General features: G+C 40.8%; 1 protein-coding gene across 2 annotated transcripts in view; it reads left to right on the forward strand.

Annotated features, from left to right (window-relative positions):
• The window catches only part of TNR (tenascin R), a 667,948-nt gene that overhangs the window by 585,596 nt on the left and 62,333 nt on the right, over nucleotides 1-20,019 (forward strand). For both annotated transcript variants that reach the window (XM_089676333.1, XM_089676334.1), the window contains exons 14-16: nucleotides 5,800-5,943; nucleotides 10,463-10,582; nucleotides 14,376-14,519. In XM_089676333.1, coding sequence (XP_089532459.1) covers nucleotides 5,800-5,943; nucleotides 10,463-10,582; nucleotides 14,376-14,519 — 408 coding nt within the window. The remainder of the gene's footprint in view (nucleotides 1-5,799; nucleotides 5,944-10,462; nucleotides 10,583-14,375; nucleotides 14,520-20,019) is intronic.

A 20,019-nucleotide genomic window follows, 5' to 3' on the forward strand; every position in this document is an offset into this window, starting at 1 on the left:
ATATTGTTTCTATTCTATTCACTGAACTTCTTGAAACTTAGCACTGAAGGGGTTGATTCTGTATTCATAGGTTTGTAGAAGTTAGGATTAAGGTGTTTTTCTTAACTCTGTTCATGTTATAACATTTTTGCTGTGAAGAAGAGGCATGTGATCTCCGCTGAGTCAAATTCAGTTTTGAGAACTGCAAAGTAAACCAAGCATCTGTGATAATATCTTGTAGGCAGAGAAACTGCCCAATAATCTTACAAAAACCTCTGGAAGAGCATGACATTGTGAATGGATTAATGGAATTTATTTACCAAAAAAATTAAACATATACAGCCTTATTCTACGTAATTAAAAAAACTAATCTTTATTTCATGATGGAATAACCTTTGGATGGTAATATATTTTCCTCAAAAAGCATTTTATTTAAAAAAAATCCGATTTAAATAAAAAAATCTGATTTAAATTAAAAAAATCAGATTTTTTTGATTTTTTAAAAAAAAATCATTGATTTTTATCCACCCTGGGGCTGGTTCTTAGAAGGAGTTATGCAAATATCAGAATGGCTGGACGAGTATATGTCAGAGGGGTGGGGGTTCCTAAGCAGGCTGCATTTGCATGCAGACCCACCTTGGTAACACCCATATATGATGCTAATCCAAACAAAATCCAATGAAATAAAGGGTCAGGTCAGGGAAAGTTTGGATGGAGAGAACAAAGCTAGATGACCATGGACATCCTCCAGCCAGGAAATTAGGCTATCAGACATGCTCCAGCTTCTAATGCACACTTTGAGAAGCTCAGGGTGTACAATGAAATCAGAGTAACCAGTTTCAGTACAAAAGAGGAGCCTGTACAATTGTACACCACCGAAGGTAAGGCTGAGGTTCAGCTTTAAATGATTATTGATAGTTATCAGAGTGAAGCTTTGGAAGATAGTTTAAAGTATATTTAAACCCTTATCTTGTAAAACAACCTACTCAGTTTAAAATAGAAATGAAAGGCAAAACATACACTATATTGCCAAAAGTATTGGGATGCCTGTCTTTACACGCACATGAACTTTAATGGCATCCCAGTCTTAGTCCGTAGTGTTCAGTATTGAGGTGGTCCATCCTTTGCAGCTATAACAGCTTCACCTCTTTTGCAAAAGCTGTCCACAAGGTTTAGGAGTGTGTCTATGGGAATGTTTGATCATTCTTCCAGAAGCTCATTTGTGAGGTCAGGCACTGATGTCGGACGAGAAGGCCTGGCTCGCAGTCTGCACTCTAATTCATCTCAAAGGTGTTCTATCGGGTTGAGGTCAGGACTCTGTGCAGGCCAGTCAAGTTACTCCACCCTAAACTCGCTCATCCATGTCTTTATGGACCTTGATTTGTGCACTGGTGCGCAGTCATGTTGAAACAGAAGGGGCCATCCCCAAACTGTTCCTATAGAGTTAGCATGAAATTGTCCAAAATGTCTTGCTATGCTGATGCTATAAGAGTTCCCTTCACTGGAACTAAGGGGCCAAATCCAACCCCTGTAAAACAACCCCACATCATAATTCCCCCTCCACCAAACTTTACACATGGCACAACGCAGTCAGGCAAATATCGTTCTCCTGGCAACCGCCAAACCCAGACATATTCATCGGATTACCAGACAGAGAAGCGAGATATGTCACTCCAGAGCAGGCCACATGAAGTTTGGAGGTCTTTAGCTATTGACTCTGCATGTGCTGACCCCGCTCTGTCATTTTACGTGGCCTACCACTTCGTGGCTGAGTTGCTGTCGTTCCCAGTTGTGTCCACTTTTTTTTAACACAACAAACAGTTGACTGTGGCAAGGAAATTTCATGGATGGACTTATTGCACAGGTGGCAACCTATCACGGCACCATGCTTGAATTCGCTGAGCTCCTGAGAGCAACCCATTCTTTCACACATATTTGTAGAAGCAGTCTGCATGCCTAGGTGCTTGATTTTATACACCTATGGCCATAGAGGTGATTGGAACACCTGAATCTAATTACTCATGGCAATATAGTGTGTGTGTATATGTATATATATATATATATATAATATTTGTTTTTATACCTGATCACATTATCTCTGTTCTCAGGGGCTTAGAGAGGTAGGGGTGGAGAAATAGTAGTACACTGATCTTCCCAGTACATGGCTGTGAAGGGGGGCATGTCAGCACAAGTCTTTGCCATTGGAGGACAGGCAGGCTGTTCTCCCAGTACAGCCAGAAAACTGACCACGCTGGGAAGGATGTTCTCTCATGCCTAGCATGGTCTGTTTGAAATAATAAAGGAAGGGAACTGACAGGAACACCAGGTATTTCACACAAAGGAAGAAATACAAAAACAACAGGAATATTTTTTCATACAAATATATGGTACAACATACACATATCAGCAATATGAAATTTTGGAGTAACATATTCTTTAACCACTTCCTGCCCAGCCTATTGTAAAATGATGACTGGGTGGGAATTTTGTAATTCCGGGTGGACTTCATATGACATCCTCCCAGAATGCTCTTGCAATGACAGATCACTGTAACCAATCACAGCAGATCACATGACACTTTAAGAATTAATGGCTGAAATTCATGCCATTCATTGTGTACAACTGTGTTGCTGCTGTGATTGGTCACAGTGATCACATGGTACAGACAAGGCCAATCACAGCCTACCTATACTTTGTGCAGGGGTGGACTGACCATTTGCATACTCGGGCACTGCCCGAGGGCCCAGGGTCAGTAGGGAGCCCCATGAGATGCCCCTAGTATCTTTCATAGGCTTTTTTGGGTGTGGTTTTTAAGTGTGGGTGAGGACACAGGGGCCCCATGATCTCCTATTGCCCAGGGGCCCCATGGGATGCCCTTAGTACCTTTCATAGGCTTTTTTGGGTGTGGTTTTAAGTGTGGGTGAGGACATGGGGGCCCCATGATCTCCTATTGCCCAGGGGCCCCATGAGTTGTCAGTCCTCCCCTGACCATGTGATTATCTGTGGCCAATCACAGCTAATCTCAACAATACACACTGAATGAATCAGTTTCATTCAGTAAAAGTGGTTGCTGATACCAGTGAAATTCACTGGTATAAGCAATCATAATGTGTAAAAAAATCCTGATCCCTACCCCAGAGTAGCACAATGTTACTATGCTAACATTATATTGTTATGGTCACAGTGTGTTAAAAAAATCATTAAAAAAGAAAACAATGTAATTAAAAAAATTAACTAATTTATTTATTTATTTTTAATTTCGTACTACCACCAGTCAGTGTCCCTGATCACTGCCACACCAGTTATATGATGATGCTGTACTGCAGTGGTAACAATATGTAGAAACAAAACTGTGAAAGTTTTTTTTTCGCCATGCCTCTTTGCCAAATACCTTGGATGGTCTGCTTTCGAAAAGGGGTCATTTGGGGGATATTTGTAATGTCCTGACATTTTTGGGCCTCAAGAAATTAGCTCAGTACATCTGGATGGATTTTCAGATATATACCATGGCTTGTGGACTCAATTACTTTCCTATAGAATAAATAATAAACACTGATTTGGGTTATTTTCACCAAAGATATGTAGCAGAATACATTTTGGCATAGATTTATGAAGAACAATGATTTAATTGCAAAATCTTATAACAGAAATAAAGAAAAATGCATTTTTTTTAAAAAAAATTCAGTCTTATTTTGTTTATTTAACAAACAATAGAAAAAACCCAATGGTGAATAAATACCACCTAAACAAAGCTGTATTTGTGTAAAAAAAATGATAAAAATTTCATATGGGTACAGTGTTGCATGACCGTGCAAATATCATATAACGTGTGACAGCGTTAAAAGCTAAAAATTGGCCTGGGTAGGAAGGGGGTGAAAGTGCCCGGTATTGAAGTGGTTAAGAACTTTGGCTTCAGTAAAACTTTTTTTAAGGTAAGCCTCTTTAGTTTTGTGTTGGTGCAATAGAAATCCGTAATACAGGTGAAACTCAAAAAATTAGAATATCGTGCAAAAGTTCATTTATTTCAGTAATGCAATTTAAAAGGTGAAACTAATATATGAGATAGACTCATTACATGCAAAGCAAGATAGTTCAAGCCGTGATTTGTCATAATTGTGATGATTATGGCTTACAGCTCATGAAAACCCCAAATCCACAATCTCAGAAAATTAGAATATTGTGAAAAGGTGCAATATTCTCAGCTCAAAGTGTCCCACTCTAATCAGCTAATTAAGCCATAACACCTGCAAAGGGTTCCTGAGCCTTTACATGGTCTCTTAGTCTGGTTCAGTAGGAATCACAATCATGGGAAAGACTGCTGACCTGACAGTTGTGCAGAAAACCATAATTGACACCCTCCATAAGGAAGGAAAGCCTCAAAAGGTAATTGCAAAAGAAGTTGGATGTTCCCAAAGTGCTGTATCAAAGCACATTAATAGAAAGTTATGTGGAAGGGAAAAGTGTGGAAGAAAAAGGTGCACAAGCAGCCGGGATGACTGCAGCCTGGAGAGGATTGTCAGGAAAAGGCCATTCAAAAGTGTTGGGGACTTTCAGAAGGAGTGGACTGAGGTGGAGTCAGTGCATCAAGAGCCACCACACACAGACGGATCCTGGACATGGGCTTCAAATGTCGTATTCCTCTTATCAAGCCCCTCCTGAGCAACAAACAACGTCAGAAGCGTCTTACCTGGGCTAAAGAAAAACAGACCTGGTCTGTTGCTCAGTGGTCCAAAGTCCTATTTTCTGATGAGAGCAACTTTTGCATCTTATTTGGAAACCAAGGACCCAGAGTATGGAGGAAGAATGGAGAGGCACAAGGACTGTAAGCCATAATCATCACAATTATGATAAATCACGGCTTGAACTGTCTTGCTTTGCATGTAATGAGTCTATCTCATATATTAGTTTCACCTTTTAAGTTGCATTACTGAAATAAATGAACTTTTGCACGATATTCTAATTTTTCGAGTTTCACCTGTATATGATTCTTTTTTGCCATTTTTAAAGGGCAGAGCAAAAACAATTTCAAGATTGCTGATGAGGATTTTTCTTACTTTCACAGTAAACAAGTTCAAAACATCTCTTTAAAGTGGAACTGCACTGCATTTGAGTACCACAAGCCAAAAATTCTATATAATTCATTTTTAATATTCAAAACAAACTCTTCCACCCATCAACATCTTTTGCTGAGAAATCATTTTGAAAAACACCCCCTGGCATTTCTGGCAGTAGCCATCTTGAGTAAGGGCAGATGATTCACGTAGCGATTACTTCCTGCGATCCATCTGTCCTTAGCTCAGGCATTGGCTGAGCTGGGAACTCTCCCTCCCCTTCTGAAGACTCCTGGGATGTATGACATCATTTGCCTAGGCATGGAAAACAGGAAGTAAATGAAGGAATGAAAAAAAAGATTTAAGTAAGTAAATATGATATACTTTCATGACAATTTAATAATGCTAGCATCATAAGGATTAGAAATAGTCCCTGTTTATTGACAGAGTGAATTTTCACTTTAAAACCATTTCTGTGGTAGAGATGTCAAAGCTCCTCTGATTTATTTTTTATGTTGCTTCTCAGCTATGCCACTTGCTTCTTGTGCATGAAAGCCAAGAACAAATTAGTAACTTAGAAGAAGATTTATGTTTGTTGGACTATGGAGATGTCTACCGTGATGTTATTTTTTTTACATGTTTCAAGAGACAACTTTCTTGACAAAGGGGAATTTTGCACCTTGATGGAGAATTACAATATTATATACTTAAAAATGGAATAAAAAACAAAAGGCAATAGACTTTATGATTTGTGGTTTATTCTCCACAGGGAGGATGGATAGCGTGGTGATTGCTAATGATCAGACTCAATACACACTCGCCAATCTACAGCCCACCACTGAATATAGAATCAGCCTAAGCAGCGTGTGGGGACGTGAGGAGAGTGAAAGAATCATCATCATTGCACAGACAGGTCAGTGCAAACAAATGACATATAATGATTTTTTTCTTTTTAAATATTCGATAAAGCATGAGCAACTTTAGACTTCCAGCAAATGGCATAGCCGCATTCTCACAATGTACTTACTCAATGATCTGCACCATTAAATAATGGCATGTGTCACGCATAGATGTACATATGATATATTCATTAGACAGATTTGATTATGGACACAGTATGATATCAGGCAATTAAGCCACAGTGATCAATCTTCTATAGTGGAGTGTGCAGTGATTTTATACATAATGTCTTTATTTCTTATAGCCAGGACTAAAATATTTTTAGTTTTTGTCAAGTAAATATTAAATATTTAATATTAATAGTTTGTATTTTCCTTTGAGACACCAGATGGAGTGCTAGTTTTCTTTTCACATTTTTCTGACTTCCAGTTTGCATCTTTGATACAAAGCACACATGTCAAACTTGTGTTTTATGGGCCTCATGCGGCCCTTTTACTTCTGCTTTGCTAGTTTGAGGATAAAAAGTGAAATGTGCCCCCGGCTGTTCTCCAGTAGATACATTATGTTTCCTTACTTAGTTTTGCAGCAAAATACTTAATAAATGTTTATAGGCCCCTTTCTCTGGGAATTAATATTGCATATTGCAATTTTACTATGATAAGTTCTGTGCCATAATCATTTTCTGGAATTAAGTAGGAGCGTCCCACAATAGGCCTATTACGGACCAGGCTGGACATAATGTACCCCCCCCCCCAGAAAGATTTAGTCTAGGTTCACACCTATGCATTTTCCGCAGAGATTTTGCGTTTTGCTGAAATGCACAGAAGTCCATTTAACATCATTTTCTATGGAACGCGTTCACATCTCTCGGTGCGTTTTTTTATGCGTTTTTGGTTCTATAGACTTCAATGGAGACATTGCAAAAAAGCATGTAGTGCATTTCTGCTGTGTTTTTGCTGCGTTTTGTATTTTAATCTGCCTAGCAATAAGAAAAAAAACACAAAATGCATCAATAACTCGTCAAAAACACTTGTGCAAAAATGCAAAACGCACTGTAAAAAGCACTGCAGAAACGGATCAAACACCGACTGCATAGGTGTGAACCTAGATTTAGTCCTCTTCAGCCAACAGTTTAATCTTACTTTGACATGCCTGGTATGAGGACTGTTGTTTACAGTTAACAAGTGAATGTGTTGTCTCATGCCTAGCATTTTCTGCTAATCCATGGTGCTCTGGAAATCCTTTGAAATGTATTCAATACTTAAATGTAAAACAAAGATTATATATAGATCGCAAATATACATACAACTAAACAGTTAAAAATGTACTCTATACACTTTAAAAAACAGCTAAAATAAAGCTGACCAAAGACTAATATAATTTCCCTTTAAAATTATAACAAAAAGTCCTTTGCATGCTGCTAATTAGATCACTAATATTGCAATAAATATCTCCAATTTGCTACCATTTGAACTGTTAAATATACAGTAACATTGAAAGAGTTTTGATATATCTGTTCAACAGGCGCTAAAAATGGCTGTTTTTATAGCCAGAAACTGTTTGATCTAATAACTTCCTATGCTGTTTGCCTCTGGACTGTTATCAGTTGGCAGTGTTCCCTGCTGAAAAAAATACACAAACAGCCACCACATTTAAGGACCTATACTGCAATACTTGGGTTTTGGGTTTAGATGTCCTTTAAGTTTCTCAGGAACTCCATTGGTGATGTCTCTGCATCTGTGTTTTCACATCTGCTTATTTATTGAAGTCATTACAATAAATTCCCACTTTTCTTTTTAAATTTATAATCCACAATATATTATGCTATGAAGAATTTAGTAAAGAAAATGGAATCAAAGTGGGTCAAAACACCCAACACTTCAAAATGGGTGTGAACCAAAGCCATAAGTTTGGCATCGAGATCTTGTCATTGGAGTCCCTTTTATGATGTACTGTAGAGGAACATGGCTATCCCTGAGGGCAGAGTCTAAAGTATATTAGAAGAATGCGCTTTTACACTCTTGCACTGTGCCTCTATTCTCAAGGGAAGAACCCAGCTCTTCAGGCATGCAATGGGAAGATGAATTGACATCACCTAGACATCCCAGAAGCCCCAGGAGCTGCTTAAAAGAAACAACTAGAGCGATAAGAAATATTTTTTTAACATTATTTTTAGGTATGTTGTGTGAATGAAAACACATAACAAACATATAGTGGAGTTTTTCCAAAACTGAGTTTAAAAAGAACTACACTTTATTGTAACATATGTGTATAGCGGTTTCCAAACTGTAGCTCATGGGCCAAATGTGGCCCTTTGCTTGATTTCCACTGACACTAGCAATGAGACACTAGTCTTCCCACTTAAGCCATCAATAGGGCATTATTTCTGCCTCTGATACCAACAATGGGGCACTGTTCCTCCCACTGGCATCAACATTGGGCACTATTTTTCCAACTCAGTTGGCGTAGTGTTGGGGGGGGGGAGCTGGTGCAGTTGCCCCAGGCGCAACATTTAGAGAGGTGCAGAAATTAGTTAGACGCTGGCCCTTGTATAGCCTCTTCCCTGACACACAGCAACAATCAAGTCTCCGAGGCTGGACCCGAACTCTTGCAGCACTCTTAAAGCAGCAATAATCTCCTCTACTCCTGACACCCTGGATCCAATACACAGGCTGGTTTAAGGGGGCGGATCTGCTGTCAGGATGAAGACCAGTCAATAGGTGTGTCAGTTATAAGGTTCTTTTACTGCCTGGTTGGGATTCCTGTCTCTGGCAGCAAGTGGTGCTCTCTCATTCGGCTCCTGCAGTAATGGGTGTGTTGGTACAGCAGCAGGAAGGAGTGGCCTGGAGGATTCTGCAGAGGGAGGAGAGCTCAACGGCACAGAGAGGTGCAGGTCATCCACCTGGAAGGACATGATGAGGGTGACTGTGACACGTGCCCTGACTGATCTTCTCTTGTGGACGGGGACTTCATAAAGTTTTATCTCCAGTTATTGTGTCCAATGGCAATCAATACAGAGATCCCCATATAACGTCCCAGCTCTCATTGCTACCACCCCCCCCTCCAGCCAGGCAGGTCATTGCACAGGATTGTAGTAAACTATCAATTCTTCTGTGATGTAACAGTTACATTTGTTATACAGACAGTCCAGGCTGTGCAAACTTTCACATGGACTTAGGGTGTGTAGATTCTTGTAGTGCCAGGTGGGGTGGATGATGCTACCTTCTATATTATTCCATGAGATCCCTGTCAGATCTGTGCTATGCATTACTGTACCTTACTTCACTTTAATGGGGGTTGCCTTAAAGGCATAGGCATGTGCACCAGGTATTCTGGGCACACCCTAATCACACTGTGTGCAGCACGCAGAGGGTCAGCAGGGCCCTGGGTGCTGGAACTGTGTCGATGTTCCTGCACTCGGTACAGAAAGGAGTGATGTAGCACCCAACATGCAGAGTGGCAACGGACAGACCTGTTGGGGGGGAGTTGATGGCGAGTGGGAGTGGTGCAGTGGGGGCATGGTTGAGTTCCTGCATCTCTTCTCGGAGAAAAAAAGACCTGCTTACATTGTTCCTGATTAGTCACCAGGTGATAAATGAGCGGCTCTCTGTGTCTCTGCCACAAAAACATTCAGCCATTTTTCAATTGTGTGTTGCAGCCAGCAGCAGTCACCTGTGCTCTCTCCAAGATCAGTTTCCCTGTCCCCCGTCCTGGACCCCAGAGACCCTGGAAAACATGCAGCCCCCCTCTCCCAGCCAGCTTGTCCCCGGTCGCCCCCACTCCTGGTACAAAGTTTGGAAGGGACTCGAATTGAAAAAAGTCCACTGGTTAGGGGGCACAAATTACTAGCCTTGACACTATTCTTTCCACTGACACCAATGATGGGCACAAATTACTTGCTTTGCCCCAGACGCTGCCAACCCATGCTGCACCACTGCTTTAACTGACACAGATGTGACACTATTCCTTCCACTGACACCAATGATGGGGCACTATTCCTTCCACTGTCACCTTTATTGGAACTATTTCTCCGCCTACTGACCTAATGACCACAAGCACAATATAATTTTCTTGCCCTCACCAAAAACGGGTAATTTTCTATTTCCATTGAGCTCAGGCTGGACCCATTAAAGTCTGAATGACACTAATTTGGCCCTTTGTTTTAGATAGTTTGAAGACCCTGATGTATAGGTTAGCTTTAAGTGCATTTGCAGTATTTCTTTAATGATATAAGTAGCTTTCTTGATGGATTGCATTTGTTTCCTGGAGCCTATTTTTAAACTAATATAAAACAATCAGATTCTATAATATATATCCTTTATGTTAGTCTACGATATATTTTGGCATTTCAGACAGTGTATTGTGCTGATCTGTTTTAATTTAGTTTCTTTAGTTTTTTTCAATCTGTCCTTATAGAACAAGCCCTGAGGTGACTTTAGTGACTTCTTATTGCGGCATTCACATATTGCTGTGTCTTACAATCTGTCATTCATTGTCACACTTGTCATGTTTGGTTTTTTTTCTTGTTACAGGCCTGGATCCTCCACTTGGCCTGAGGGCCAGTAACATCACTGACTCTGGAGCTGTTTTGCTATGGGAGCCACCAAGGGCAAATGTGGAGAGTTATATAATCACACTGACGCACCACACAGGTCAGTAAAGATCACATATTCGCATACATCAGTTATATAGAAAACAATATATGTCAGCCTGTAGAGCTGTAGAGGCAGTATACAGGCACCTAGATGAGCTGCCACTGTTTGTGTGTTCATATATTAACTGTAACATCTGCACAGCACATAATAAATGAGGTATGAATGAGAATTTTAAAGCTATACTGGTTACATTATAAACACATATCTTAGCAATTAAAAAATATTGTTTTAATGAATAAAAGAATAGCATGGCAAGCTAATTAGTTTTCACTGATTCCCCAGCCTTCACATTAACCAACAATTTCTGTATTTAGTCCATGGTCAGTGGTGAATGGTATTTCTCATTATGTTTAACAGAGGAGTTCTATTTTTTCAGTACTCTTTGGAAATCATACAACATTGTAATAAATACCAAAAAGAAAGAATATAAGATTATTCAGTCAAAGCAAAATTGTTCCAATCTGCCAGTCAAAGTGGGCCTATTATTTGGTGGAAAAAGCATGTGTTGCTGCAAAAACTACCTGAAAAAAAGCTTTGATTGAAGTGTTGCTGTTGCATATAAGCCAAGCTAATTGTAAAGAAAAACATCTATTCCCCAGTCAAATAAGTGCAGCCAGTGTACATTGTCGCTGAGACTATCCATGGAAATAATACTTGTAGGCAGGTGCAGTCTACATTCTCCACTGCAGGTGGTGGTGGTCTGTAACAACAATGCAGCTGGAGGAGGAAGTCAAGAGAAACTGGGTTTCTCTATGATTCCCTTGGTCCCCTGGGGCAGCGATCTGTGTGGCTACACTCTATTCAGGTAAACGTCTTGCATTTTACTTGTTGGCTATTATAGAGACAGAGCACCTGCCTGTCAGGGAGAGCACTAGCTGTAGGGAGAAGTTCCAGAGGAGTAGAAAAAGTGTAGGGTCTTCATCAGCCACTAAGCAAGCTCCCTTCTGGGTAGGAGAGGCCAGGCCGGACTCTGCTCACATTGACAAGCACTGTCTCCAGCTCGGGCCTACTCATCTCTGACTCTCTGTTCTAACCAATGCGAGTTTCCTGGTTGGGTGTACTTTCCTGCCAGGTTGTTGTACTGCTTTACAAGTTCTGCAATACATCATTTTCTGCAAACACGGACTCTGCGTGTTGTCTCCTCCTGTACCACGCTGCACCTATCTAATATACTGCTCCATAACGATAACACCACATGCAGTTTTAAGTCTTCCCCAAGAATATTAGTTAAAGAGTTTGTGCATTTTCAATGTTGTTATTGAACCCACCTGAAAAGACCCTCTCCCTGCTCTACAGTTTTTATTTATTTTCTTTTTGCACTGGTAAAGTACATGTCCCCCATGGCAATGCCAAGCTTCCCATACCTATTAGCTCAAAAATAGCTAGAATGCAATGAAATCATTAGCCCCTATAGATTTTACTTGAATTTACTTGGGTTTAAAAACCCTTGGCCAATCAAATATGTGCTGATTTGTCTACGCTATTTATCAAGGTAAATATATACACCTACCTAGGATGATCCCCGGGTCAGCATAGTCTTCACAACCTTGGCACTTTTGGTTTTTAATCCAGTACATGTGTCAGCAGATTCCATAGAGAATAACGGCCTTCGCTATGAATACCAGGTGCCATGTATGATGGTTATTCCCAGTGGTGACTTCTGGAGCATGTGCTGGATTGCAAAGCAGGATGGGTATGCCATGGACTGAGCACCCAAACATCATAAGGGCATGTTAACAGATGTTCTGACACATGAGAGGCTTTCCTACCTACTCTTTTTGTTTTTACTATACTCAAAACTAAAGGGTTTTTTTTATATGCCTATTTAATATTTACATTTCCAGCCAGCAGGTGAAACTCTGGGAACACTTTCACATGTATACTAATGTAATCTTAACAGCTTTGGTGATTCAGGCATGTTGTTTGCAAAGCACAATAGCTCAGGCATAGATTTACACACGTGTATTATTCAGGCAGTGACTCAACTCCCCTCTTCCCACTAACTGCCTGCTGTGTTGATACGGAGTGATATGGAGTTTCAATCAAAGAAAGTCTGAAACCAAACTGTTTTCCCTTTGGAAAACCTATAATGGTCTGACACCACTGCCATGGATGTACCATATATTAAACAGTTATTTGTAAAATAAAGATCTTTTGTTTATCACAAAAAAGTAAAAACATCAGTTTAACTAATGAAAACACATGAAACCTGTGTTAACATAAGTCAATGTGATTTGTCATGTATTGCTGTACATTTTAATATGCATTGCAATTCACTTTACATTGTGCAGCAACATACATTATAATGGATCTCTATGTACCCTTCAATGCGCACTGACGTGTGTCATTGCGCATGAGATGTGTCATGCTGTAACCTGAATGACAACATTAATTTTTATGTCTTTCAATTGGTTTCAATGGTAAGTGCACCAGGCAAAAATTCAATGGTGTGAATCCTGTCTTGACACAGTTTAAATGATGAGTGCATAAAAAAGTTGCATAGTACATTAATAAACCCACTCAGAATTAGGGTGAAATCTGAACTGCAGTATATTGTTATAACAGAGTAGCTAGCACCTATTGCTTAAATAATTTTAACTGTCTACTATAGTAATATTGTTTTAACAATAAGGGTCTTTAAAACCCAACTTTGGGAAATTTGAAAATTATCTCTTGCAGTATAACTGCGCCCGTACTGCAAGGGTAACTGCTCATTTAGTCTATGAGAAATGGTCACAGAAAAATAGAAGTACTTTAAGTTACCTGATGACCTGGCAGATTGTGCTCCCCCATGCTCTGGTGGTGGACATGGTGTCAGCAGGTCTTGTCTTATGCCACATCTTGTCCAGGGTCATCGTGTCTTATGTGTCTTGGTGACGTCAGGACCTTAGACTGCTGAAACATAGGGATCCTTAGACTCTGCAAGGATCGATCTAGCAGCACAGAAAAGACGAAGAACTTTAACCTACCTGATCCTCTACTCCCTCGGCAGATGGTTCTCCCGCACACTCCTGTCTTTTGGTGTCATAACGTCTAGTGCAGGACTATGGATCCTGTTTTAGTCTTGAAGACGTCAGGATCTTTGACTGTTGGAACAAAGGGGAGACGATGCTACAGGCACTGGTCTAGCAGCATGGAGGAGTGGAGAATTTGATAAGTATACCTACTTTAACAAGTCCCCTAGACCTAAATAAGCAATTAAAGTGGTTGTAAAGGCTGAAGGTTTTTTTACTTTCATGCATTCTATGCATGAAGCTAAAAAACCTTCTGTGTGCAGCAGTGCCTCCAGCCCCCTCAATACTTACCTGAGCCTCATCGCGATCCAGCTATGTGAATGACAGCCTCGGCTGTCATGGGTCTCTGCCTCCTCATTGGCTGAGACAACAAGTGGGAGCCATTGGCCCCCGCTGCTGTAAATCACAGCTAGTCAACCAATGAGGAGAAAGATGGGGCTGAGCCAAACCAAGGCTCCCTGTGTGAATGGACACACGGAGCTGCGGGTACCCCCATAGCAAGCTGCTTGCTGTGGAGGCATCTGACTGACAGGAGGAGCCAGGAGAGCCTGCGGGGACCTGAGAAGAGGAGGATCCAGGCTGCTCTGTGCAAAACCACTGCACACAGCAGGTAAGTATGACATGTTTGTTATTTTACACACAAAAAAAATTAACCTGTAGAATCGCTTTAACTCTTGCATGGTGAGTGCAACTCTACTGCAAGGGATAATTTTAAAATTTTATGGAGTCCTTAAATATCGAATGCCTAAATATGTGGTTTTTTTTATCCGATTCAGTTTCAGGAGAGACAATTCTCATTGATGGGGAAAGCCAGGAGTTTCAGCTGCAAAACCTTCTCCCTCATACCCATTACTCAATCTCCTTGTCAGCCAGCATTGGGCCTCAAGCCAGCCGGAGCTCTGGTGTCAGCTTCACCACATGTAGGTACAAATCATGGCTTGAGCCAGGGCACTCTTATTAAACAGTATTAAATGAAAGTGAAAGGTACTGTTCATATTTCATTATGATAATTGATGCATATTTTCCATCCACCTCTCCTTTAACAGCGCAGAGTGTTGTGCGAACATTTTGTATGCTGCCTTGGCAAGACTGTGCATCTCAATATTTATCTCAGCATGATTTGTACTTATTTTCCTTTTCTTTCTGTTGTCATGTAATTGTATTTGAAAAACTAATAACAATTCACTGAGAAAAGGAATGCTAAAATGCATTAACTCCATTCTAGTCGTATAGCCAGGAGACACTGGTATCACCTGAGCTTCAGGGATTTTACATTGAATTCAAAACCTACTGAGTTCAGCAGACTCCCATCTCTGCCTATAATAGTAATAGATAATTCATGAACTGTATTCAATGCTTCATTTTTTTTAGTTTGGATAGAGTTGGAAGAAAACCCTGGACAGATGTCCTCACCCTGGGGAGATTTACCCTCTGTTTGCCCTGGGGGCCAGCATTTTACAGTTGTTGCAAACAGAAGGCAAAGGAAAACCTTCCTTTGGGCACACTTTCTCCAGTAAGCGGTGTCACTTTGGAGAACTCTCCAAACAAAAACGTATGACCATGCACAACCCACCCCCAATTCTTTTCTACTCAAATTTTCCATGCTGTCCCCCGCTTTGTTCCCTTGGGAGTCAAATCCTTTTTAAACTCTATTTTGGATCATGTTAGAACCTTTTAGAACACATGTTGATGATGTTATCAGAGCAATGGAAGAACACAATGAAGATGAGTTTATTTAGGTGGGGGTGGGAGGACTAAGACAATCTGTTACTTTAGCTTTTCAGAAGAAAGTGACAGTCACTTTAAAGTATTTCTAAAACCAAAACGTTTATAAAGTGTATCTAAAACCATAAAATTTTTTCCATTTTGGATAGAGTAGGGAAGGTTTAACAGCCCTAGCAGGATTTTTTCCCATCTGTGTCCCATTCAAAAGATTTCACTCTCTCCAAAATTTTCTCTTAGACAGTTGTCACTAGACCAAGTGTACCCATTAAAAGATTTCCGCTGTATTCCTATTTTGTTGATAACCAAAAATTTCGAATTTTCCTTCATTTCAGTTTTGACAATGGTCATCAAAAAACAGAGGGTGGATCTCCCTGATAGGAACACAGACAGCTATAGGAAACCTGAAAAGGATTCTGAAAATTCCTTATCTGATCCAGAATTTAAAAAAGCGTTGGCTTTGGGTACATTTTAAGGAAAATGTTAACATTAAACTGTCCTTAGATGGATCGAAATTTGGCTTCAGCAGTGACCAGCCGAATTTCGATTCCTCTATGGCCAGTCCCACCTGACCAGAAGGTAACCTAAGGATTGAGTTCTGTTGAATGGGACTGTTGGAAAATGTTTCTCTATCAGCCAGCTGCAGTGGCTGTTTAATGTGTTCTGACAGCAGAGGACTTCCGCAGTCAGCATACAATGGCACAACAGGAAGGATTCCTCCATCCATCTCGATTGTGTAGATGGGGGATTAGTCTATGCCCAATCTAAGAATAATGATGGGTTCCTTCTGAAATTACATCATAGTTTTCCTTTATAGTGGAACAAATCTGGGAAATTCAAACTGTGAAAGACAATAAGCAGAAGTCAACGTCAGTGACGACCACATGTCAAAATGCTAAGAAATTGTAGAAACATAGGCAGCTAAAATGATCATCCTTTCATATAAAAATTGAGCATGGCCTCTTCCCCACCTTCTGAGCCTATTTATTGGTTTATATGATAAAACTTCATCTGTATTATTGAATTTACACATCATTTTGACAGCCGATTTGTACTGAAATAACCTCTACTTAAGTATTCCTTATCATATGTTCAGTTTGAATTGCCTAGGTTTGTGACAGGTTTACTTTAAATTGAGAAAATTGAGAAAATAACAACATAGTAAAACCGAAGTAACAGTATCAAAGCTAACTCACACCTTTATCAGTCTGCATCTGCTTTTCTGATTTTCTTCACATACGTTTTTTATTAAAACTCTAGCTGTTGTATATATTGCAGTACTTCCAAACTTCCTCCATAAATTGCCAGTGCATTGCCGAACGAGTGTAGCCTTATTGTCTCATTTAGAACAATATGTTCTCAAATACATCATGATGCTGGTGCATGAATGACCTATTAAATTATGAATAGGACTTCAGACTCAATTTGCTCGGTGACTGGTAGCCAGTGATGTTCTTTAGGGTGCAGTGATCAAATCAGTGATAGATCCTGGGCTAGGTAAATTGAATTTATTCTGCACCAAAAATATGCAAATTGCATCCATTCTGCAGCGTATTTGTGTTATGATAAAAGGAAAAAGGAAATCTTTCTTGATTTATTACTCATATTGATACTTTTGGAATCTGAAGGCGGAATGTCAGAGAATTTAGATACAGCCCAATAGATCATCTTGATAATGAAGGCTGACAGCTGCATAATGTATTATATATAGAAAAAAATGGTATAACTGAGAAAAAACAATCAAATTAAGGGGTTAATGTGTATGTAAACTGTTACAGTTTCTCTAATTTGCTGCTTTTTGCTCTGTTAACTATACATTTGTAAGTTTCTGTTATATGAGTGCCAACAAATACCTGTTGATCCTGCCAGAAATCAGTAAGCTTGTCAGATCATCTGCACTCTGCATGCATTATTATCTCAAGCAGTATTATCTGCCTTGACCAGTGTACTTCTGTGTTTTGGAGAAGCTGGGAGGGGGAGTGTTCTGTATTCTGATAAGAGCACCAGTGGGTGATTTGACCAACAAGGATCCATTTTTAAGCCAACCATACACTATACCATTTGTTTTTACAATCTCCTATAGATCTACCGACAACTTTGTAATGTAAGGTCCTGTTTGGTTGTTCACACTTGTTTTCACATTACATTTGGTAAACTATATATTATACAATCAAATTGCATAATGTATTACCATCCTTAACCGCCCGCCATAGAGTACAATGACGGCCCAAGGCAGTTCTCTCGTTCTGGGAGGACGTCATATGACGTCCTCCCACTCTAACTGCGTATGGGCGGCTCCTGGAGCGCGCAGTGCGGCGATCAGCGGTGCACTGTGTCCCTCGGACACAGCGGATCACCAATCAACGGAAAGAGCCGAAGATGTTGGCTCGGTCATGTGATCAGCTGTGTCCAATCACAGCTGATCGCATGTAAATATGAAAATGCCGGTTATCGGCATTTATCTACTCACGAGCTGTTACGCTGACAGCTCGAGAGGAGAGCCGGTAAATGGCATCCCTCAGAGGGGACATGTACACTGATCATCAGGGCACTGATGATCAGTGTGCCCTGATAATCTGTGTAGCCCCAGCAGTGCCACCTGTTAGTGTCCATCAGTGCCAGCTGTCAGTGCTCATCCATGCCACCTGCCAGTGCCCCTCAGTGCCACATTAATGTCCCATATCAGTGCCTACCAGTGCACATCAATCCACATATCAGTGCCCATCTGAGCTGCCTTTCAGTGTCACCCATCAGTGCCAGTCAGTGCCACCTATCAATGCCAGTCAGTGCCACCTATCAGTACCAGTCAGTGCAGCCTATCAGTGCCAGTCAGTGTCGCCTATCAGTGTGCATCAGTGCCACCTAACAGTGTCAGTCAGTGCCGCCTATTAGTGCCATCTATCAGTGCCGCCTATCAGTGCCATATATGAGTGCTGCCTTTCAGTGCCCATCCGTGATGCCTGTCAATGCCCATCAGTGCCACCTACCAGTGCCTCCTCATCAGTGCCCATCAGTGCCACCTATCAGTGTCCATCAGTGCAGCCTATCAGTGCCCATCACTGCAGCCTCGTTAGCGCACATCAGTGAAGAAGAAAAATCACTTATTTACAAAATTTTATAACAAAAACTTTTTTTTTTTTCCAAACTTTTCAGTGGTTTTCAGTTTGTTTAAGAAAAAAAAACCCAGAGGTGATTAAATTCCACCAAACTAAAGCTCTATCTGTCACAAAAAAATGATAAAAATTTCATATGGGTACAGTGTTGCATGACCGCACAATTTTCATTCAAAGTGCAACAGCGCTGAAAGCTGGAAATTGGCCTGGGAAGGAAGGGGGTATAAGTGCCCTGTAGGCTAGTGGTTAATTAACCTATCAGTTTTATGCAGAAAGACCATTGATATTATAATGCTTGTATTACCACCCCCTTATTGGATTCTCAAAGAGATTCATGGAGAATCAAATTAAAAGTACTGTAAGAAACAATTTAGTTGCTACTTGATTTGGCTGTGGACAACCTGCAGTTTACAAATTATATTAGGTAATTACCAAATGCTATAAATAATTACATATTTAGTAAAATATTTAAGAAAACCCTTCATGAGAGAATTATGTAGCCTACCTTTGCTCTCCTTCTGAAATTGCCGGTGGCCTGGATGTCAGGACAAATCAGCTGAATACTCAGGGGAAATCCATACAGTATATGAGAGTCGTTTAACCTACCAAAGGAACTGTGTTTCAGTCTATCCAGTCTCGAGAATTAGAAAGTCCTGCCACACAGCACAGTCATGTTTGATAGAGCAGTAGACCTGAATTTTTCCTCTTGCTGTTAAAGCAATATTAAAGGTTAATTTGTTATTTTTTTTATTTTTTTTTGTAAAATAACAAACATGTTTATGCTTACTTGCTCTGTGTAGTGGTTTTGCACAGAGCAGCCTGGATCCTCCTCTTCTCAGGTCCCCCACAGGCTTTCCAGGCTCCTCCTTTCTGTCCATTCACACATGTAGCCGCGGCTTGACCCCACCCCCTTTCCTCATTGGCTGACTGGCTGTGATTGACAGAAAAGGCAGCCAATGGCCCGCGCTTGCTGTCTCGGGCAATGAGGAGGCAGAGACCTGGGACAGCTGAAGCTGTCGTGCACATCGCTGGATCTCGATGGGGCTCAGGGAAGTATTGAGGGGGCTGGGGGGATGCTGCACACAGAAAGTTTTTACCTTCATAGAATGCATGAAGGTAAAAAACCTTGAGCCTTTCAGTTAAGCTGGCCACAGACCAGGGGCGGACTGACCATTTGGAAACTCAGGCACTGCCCGAGGGCCTGGGGTCAGTAGAGGGCCTCATGAGATGCCCCTGGTACCTTTTTCATAGGCTTTTTTGAGTTTGGGCAAGGACACAGGGGCCCCATGATCCCCTATTGTCCGGGGGCCCCATGAGTTGTCAGTCTGCCCCTGCCACAGACGGTTCAAATCTCAGCCAGTTTAGCAGGGACCAGCTGGGAATAGAACCATGTATGGGCAGGCTGAATGTACCCAAGTTGACTGATCGATCAACTTGGGTATGACCAGCCTGTCGGAATTTATATGCAATTATTGGCTGGTCTTGTCCCTCCCCCTGTCTGTAATTGAAGAAGAAATCAATTGATGAGCTCTTGGTTCTGTCAATCTGCTGTCTGCTACTTGTAATGCAAGATAACTGATTGGCT

The sequence above is a fragment of the Staurois parvus genome, unplaced genomic scaffold, assembly GCF_062004578.1.
Source record: "Staurois parvus isolate SC_StPar_1 unplaced genomic scaffold, SC_StPar_1.0 ptg000166l, whole genome shotgun sequence".
NCBI classification, from domain to species: Eukaryota; Metazoa; Chordata; class Amphibia; order Anura; family Ranidae; genus Staurois; species Staurois parvus.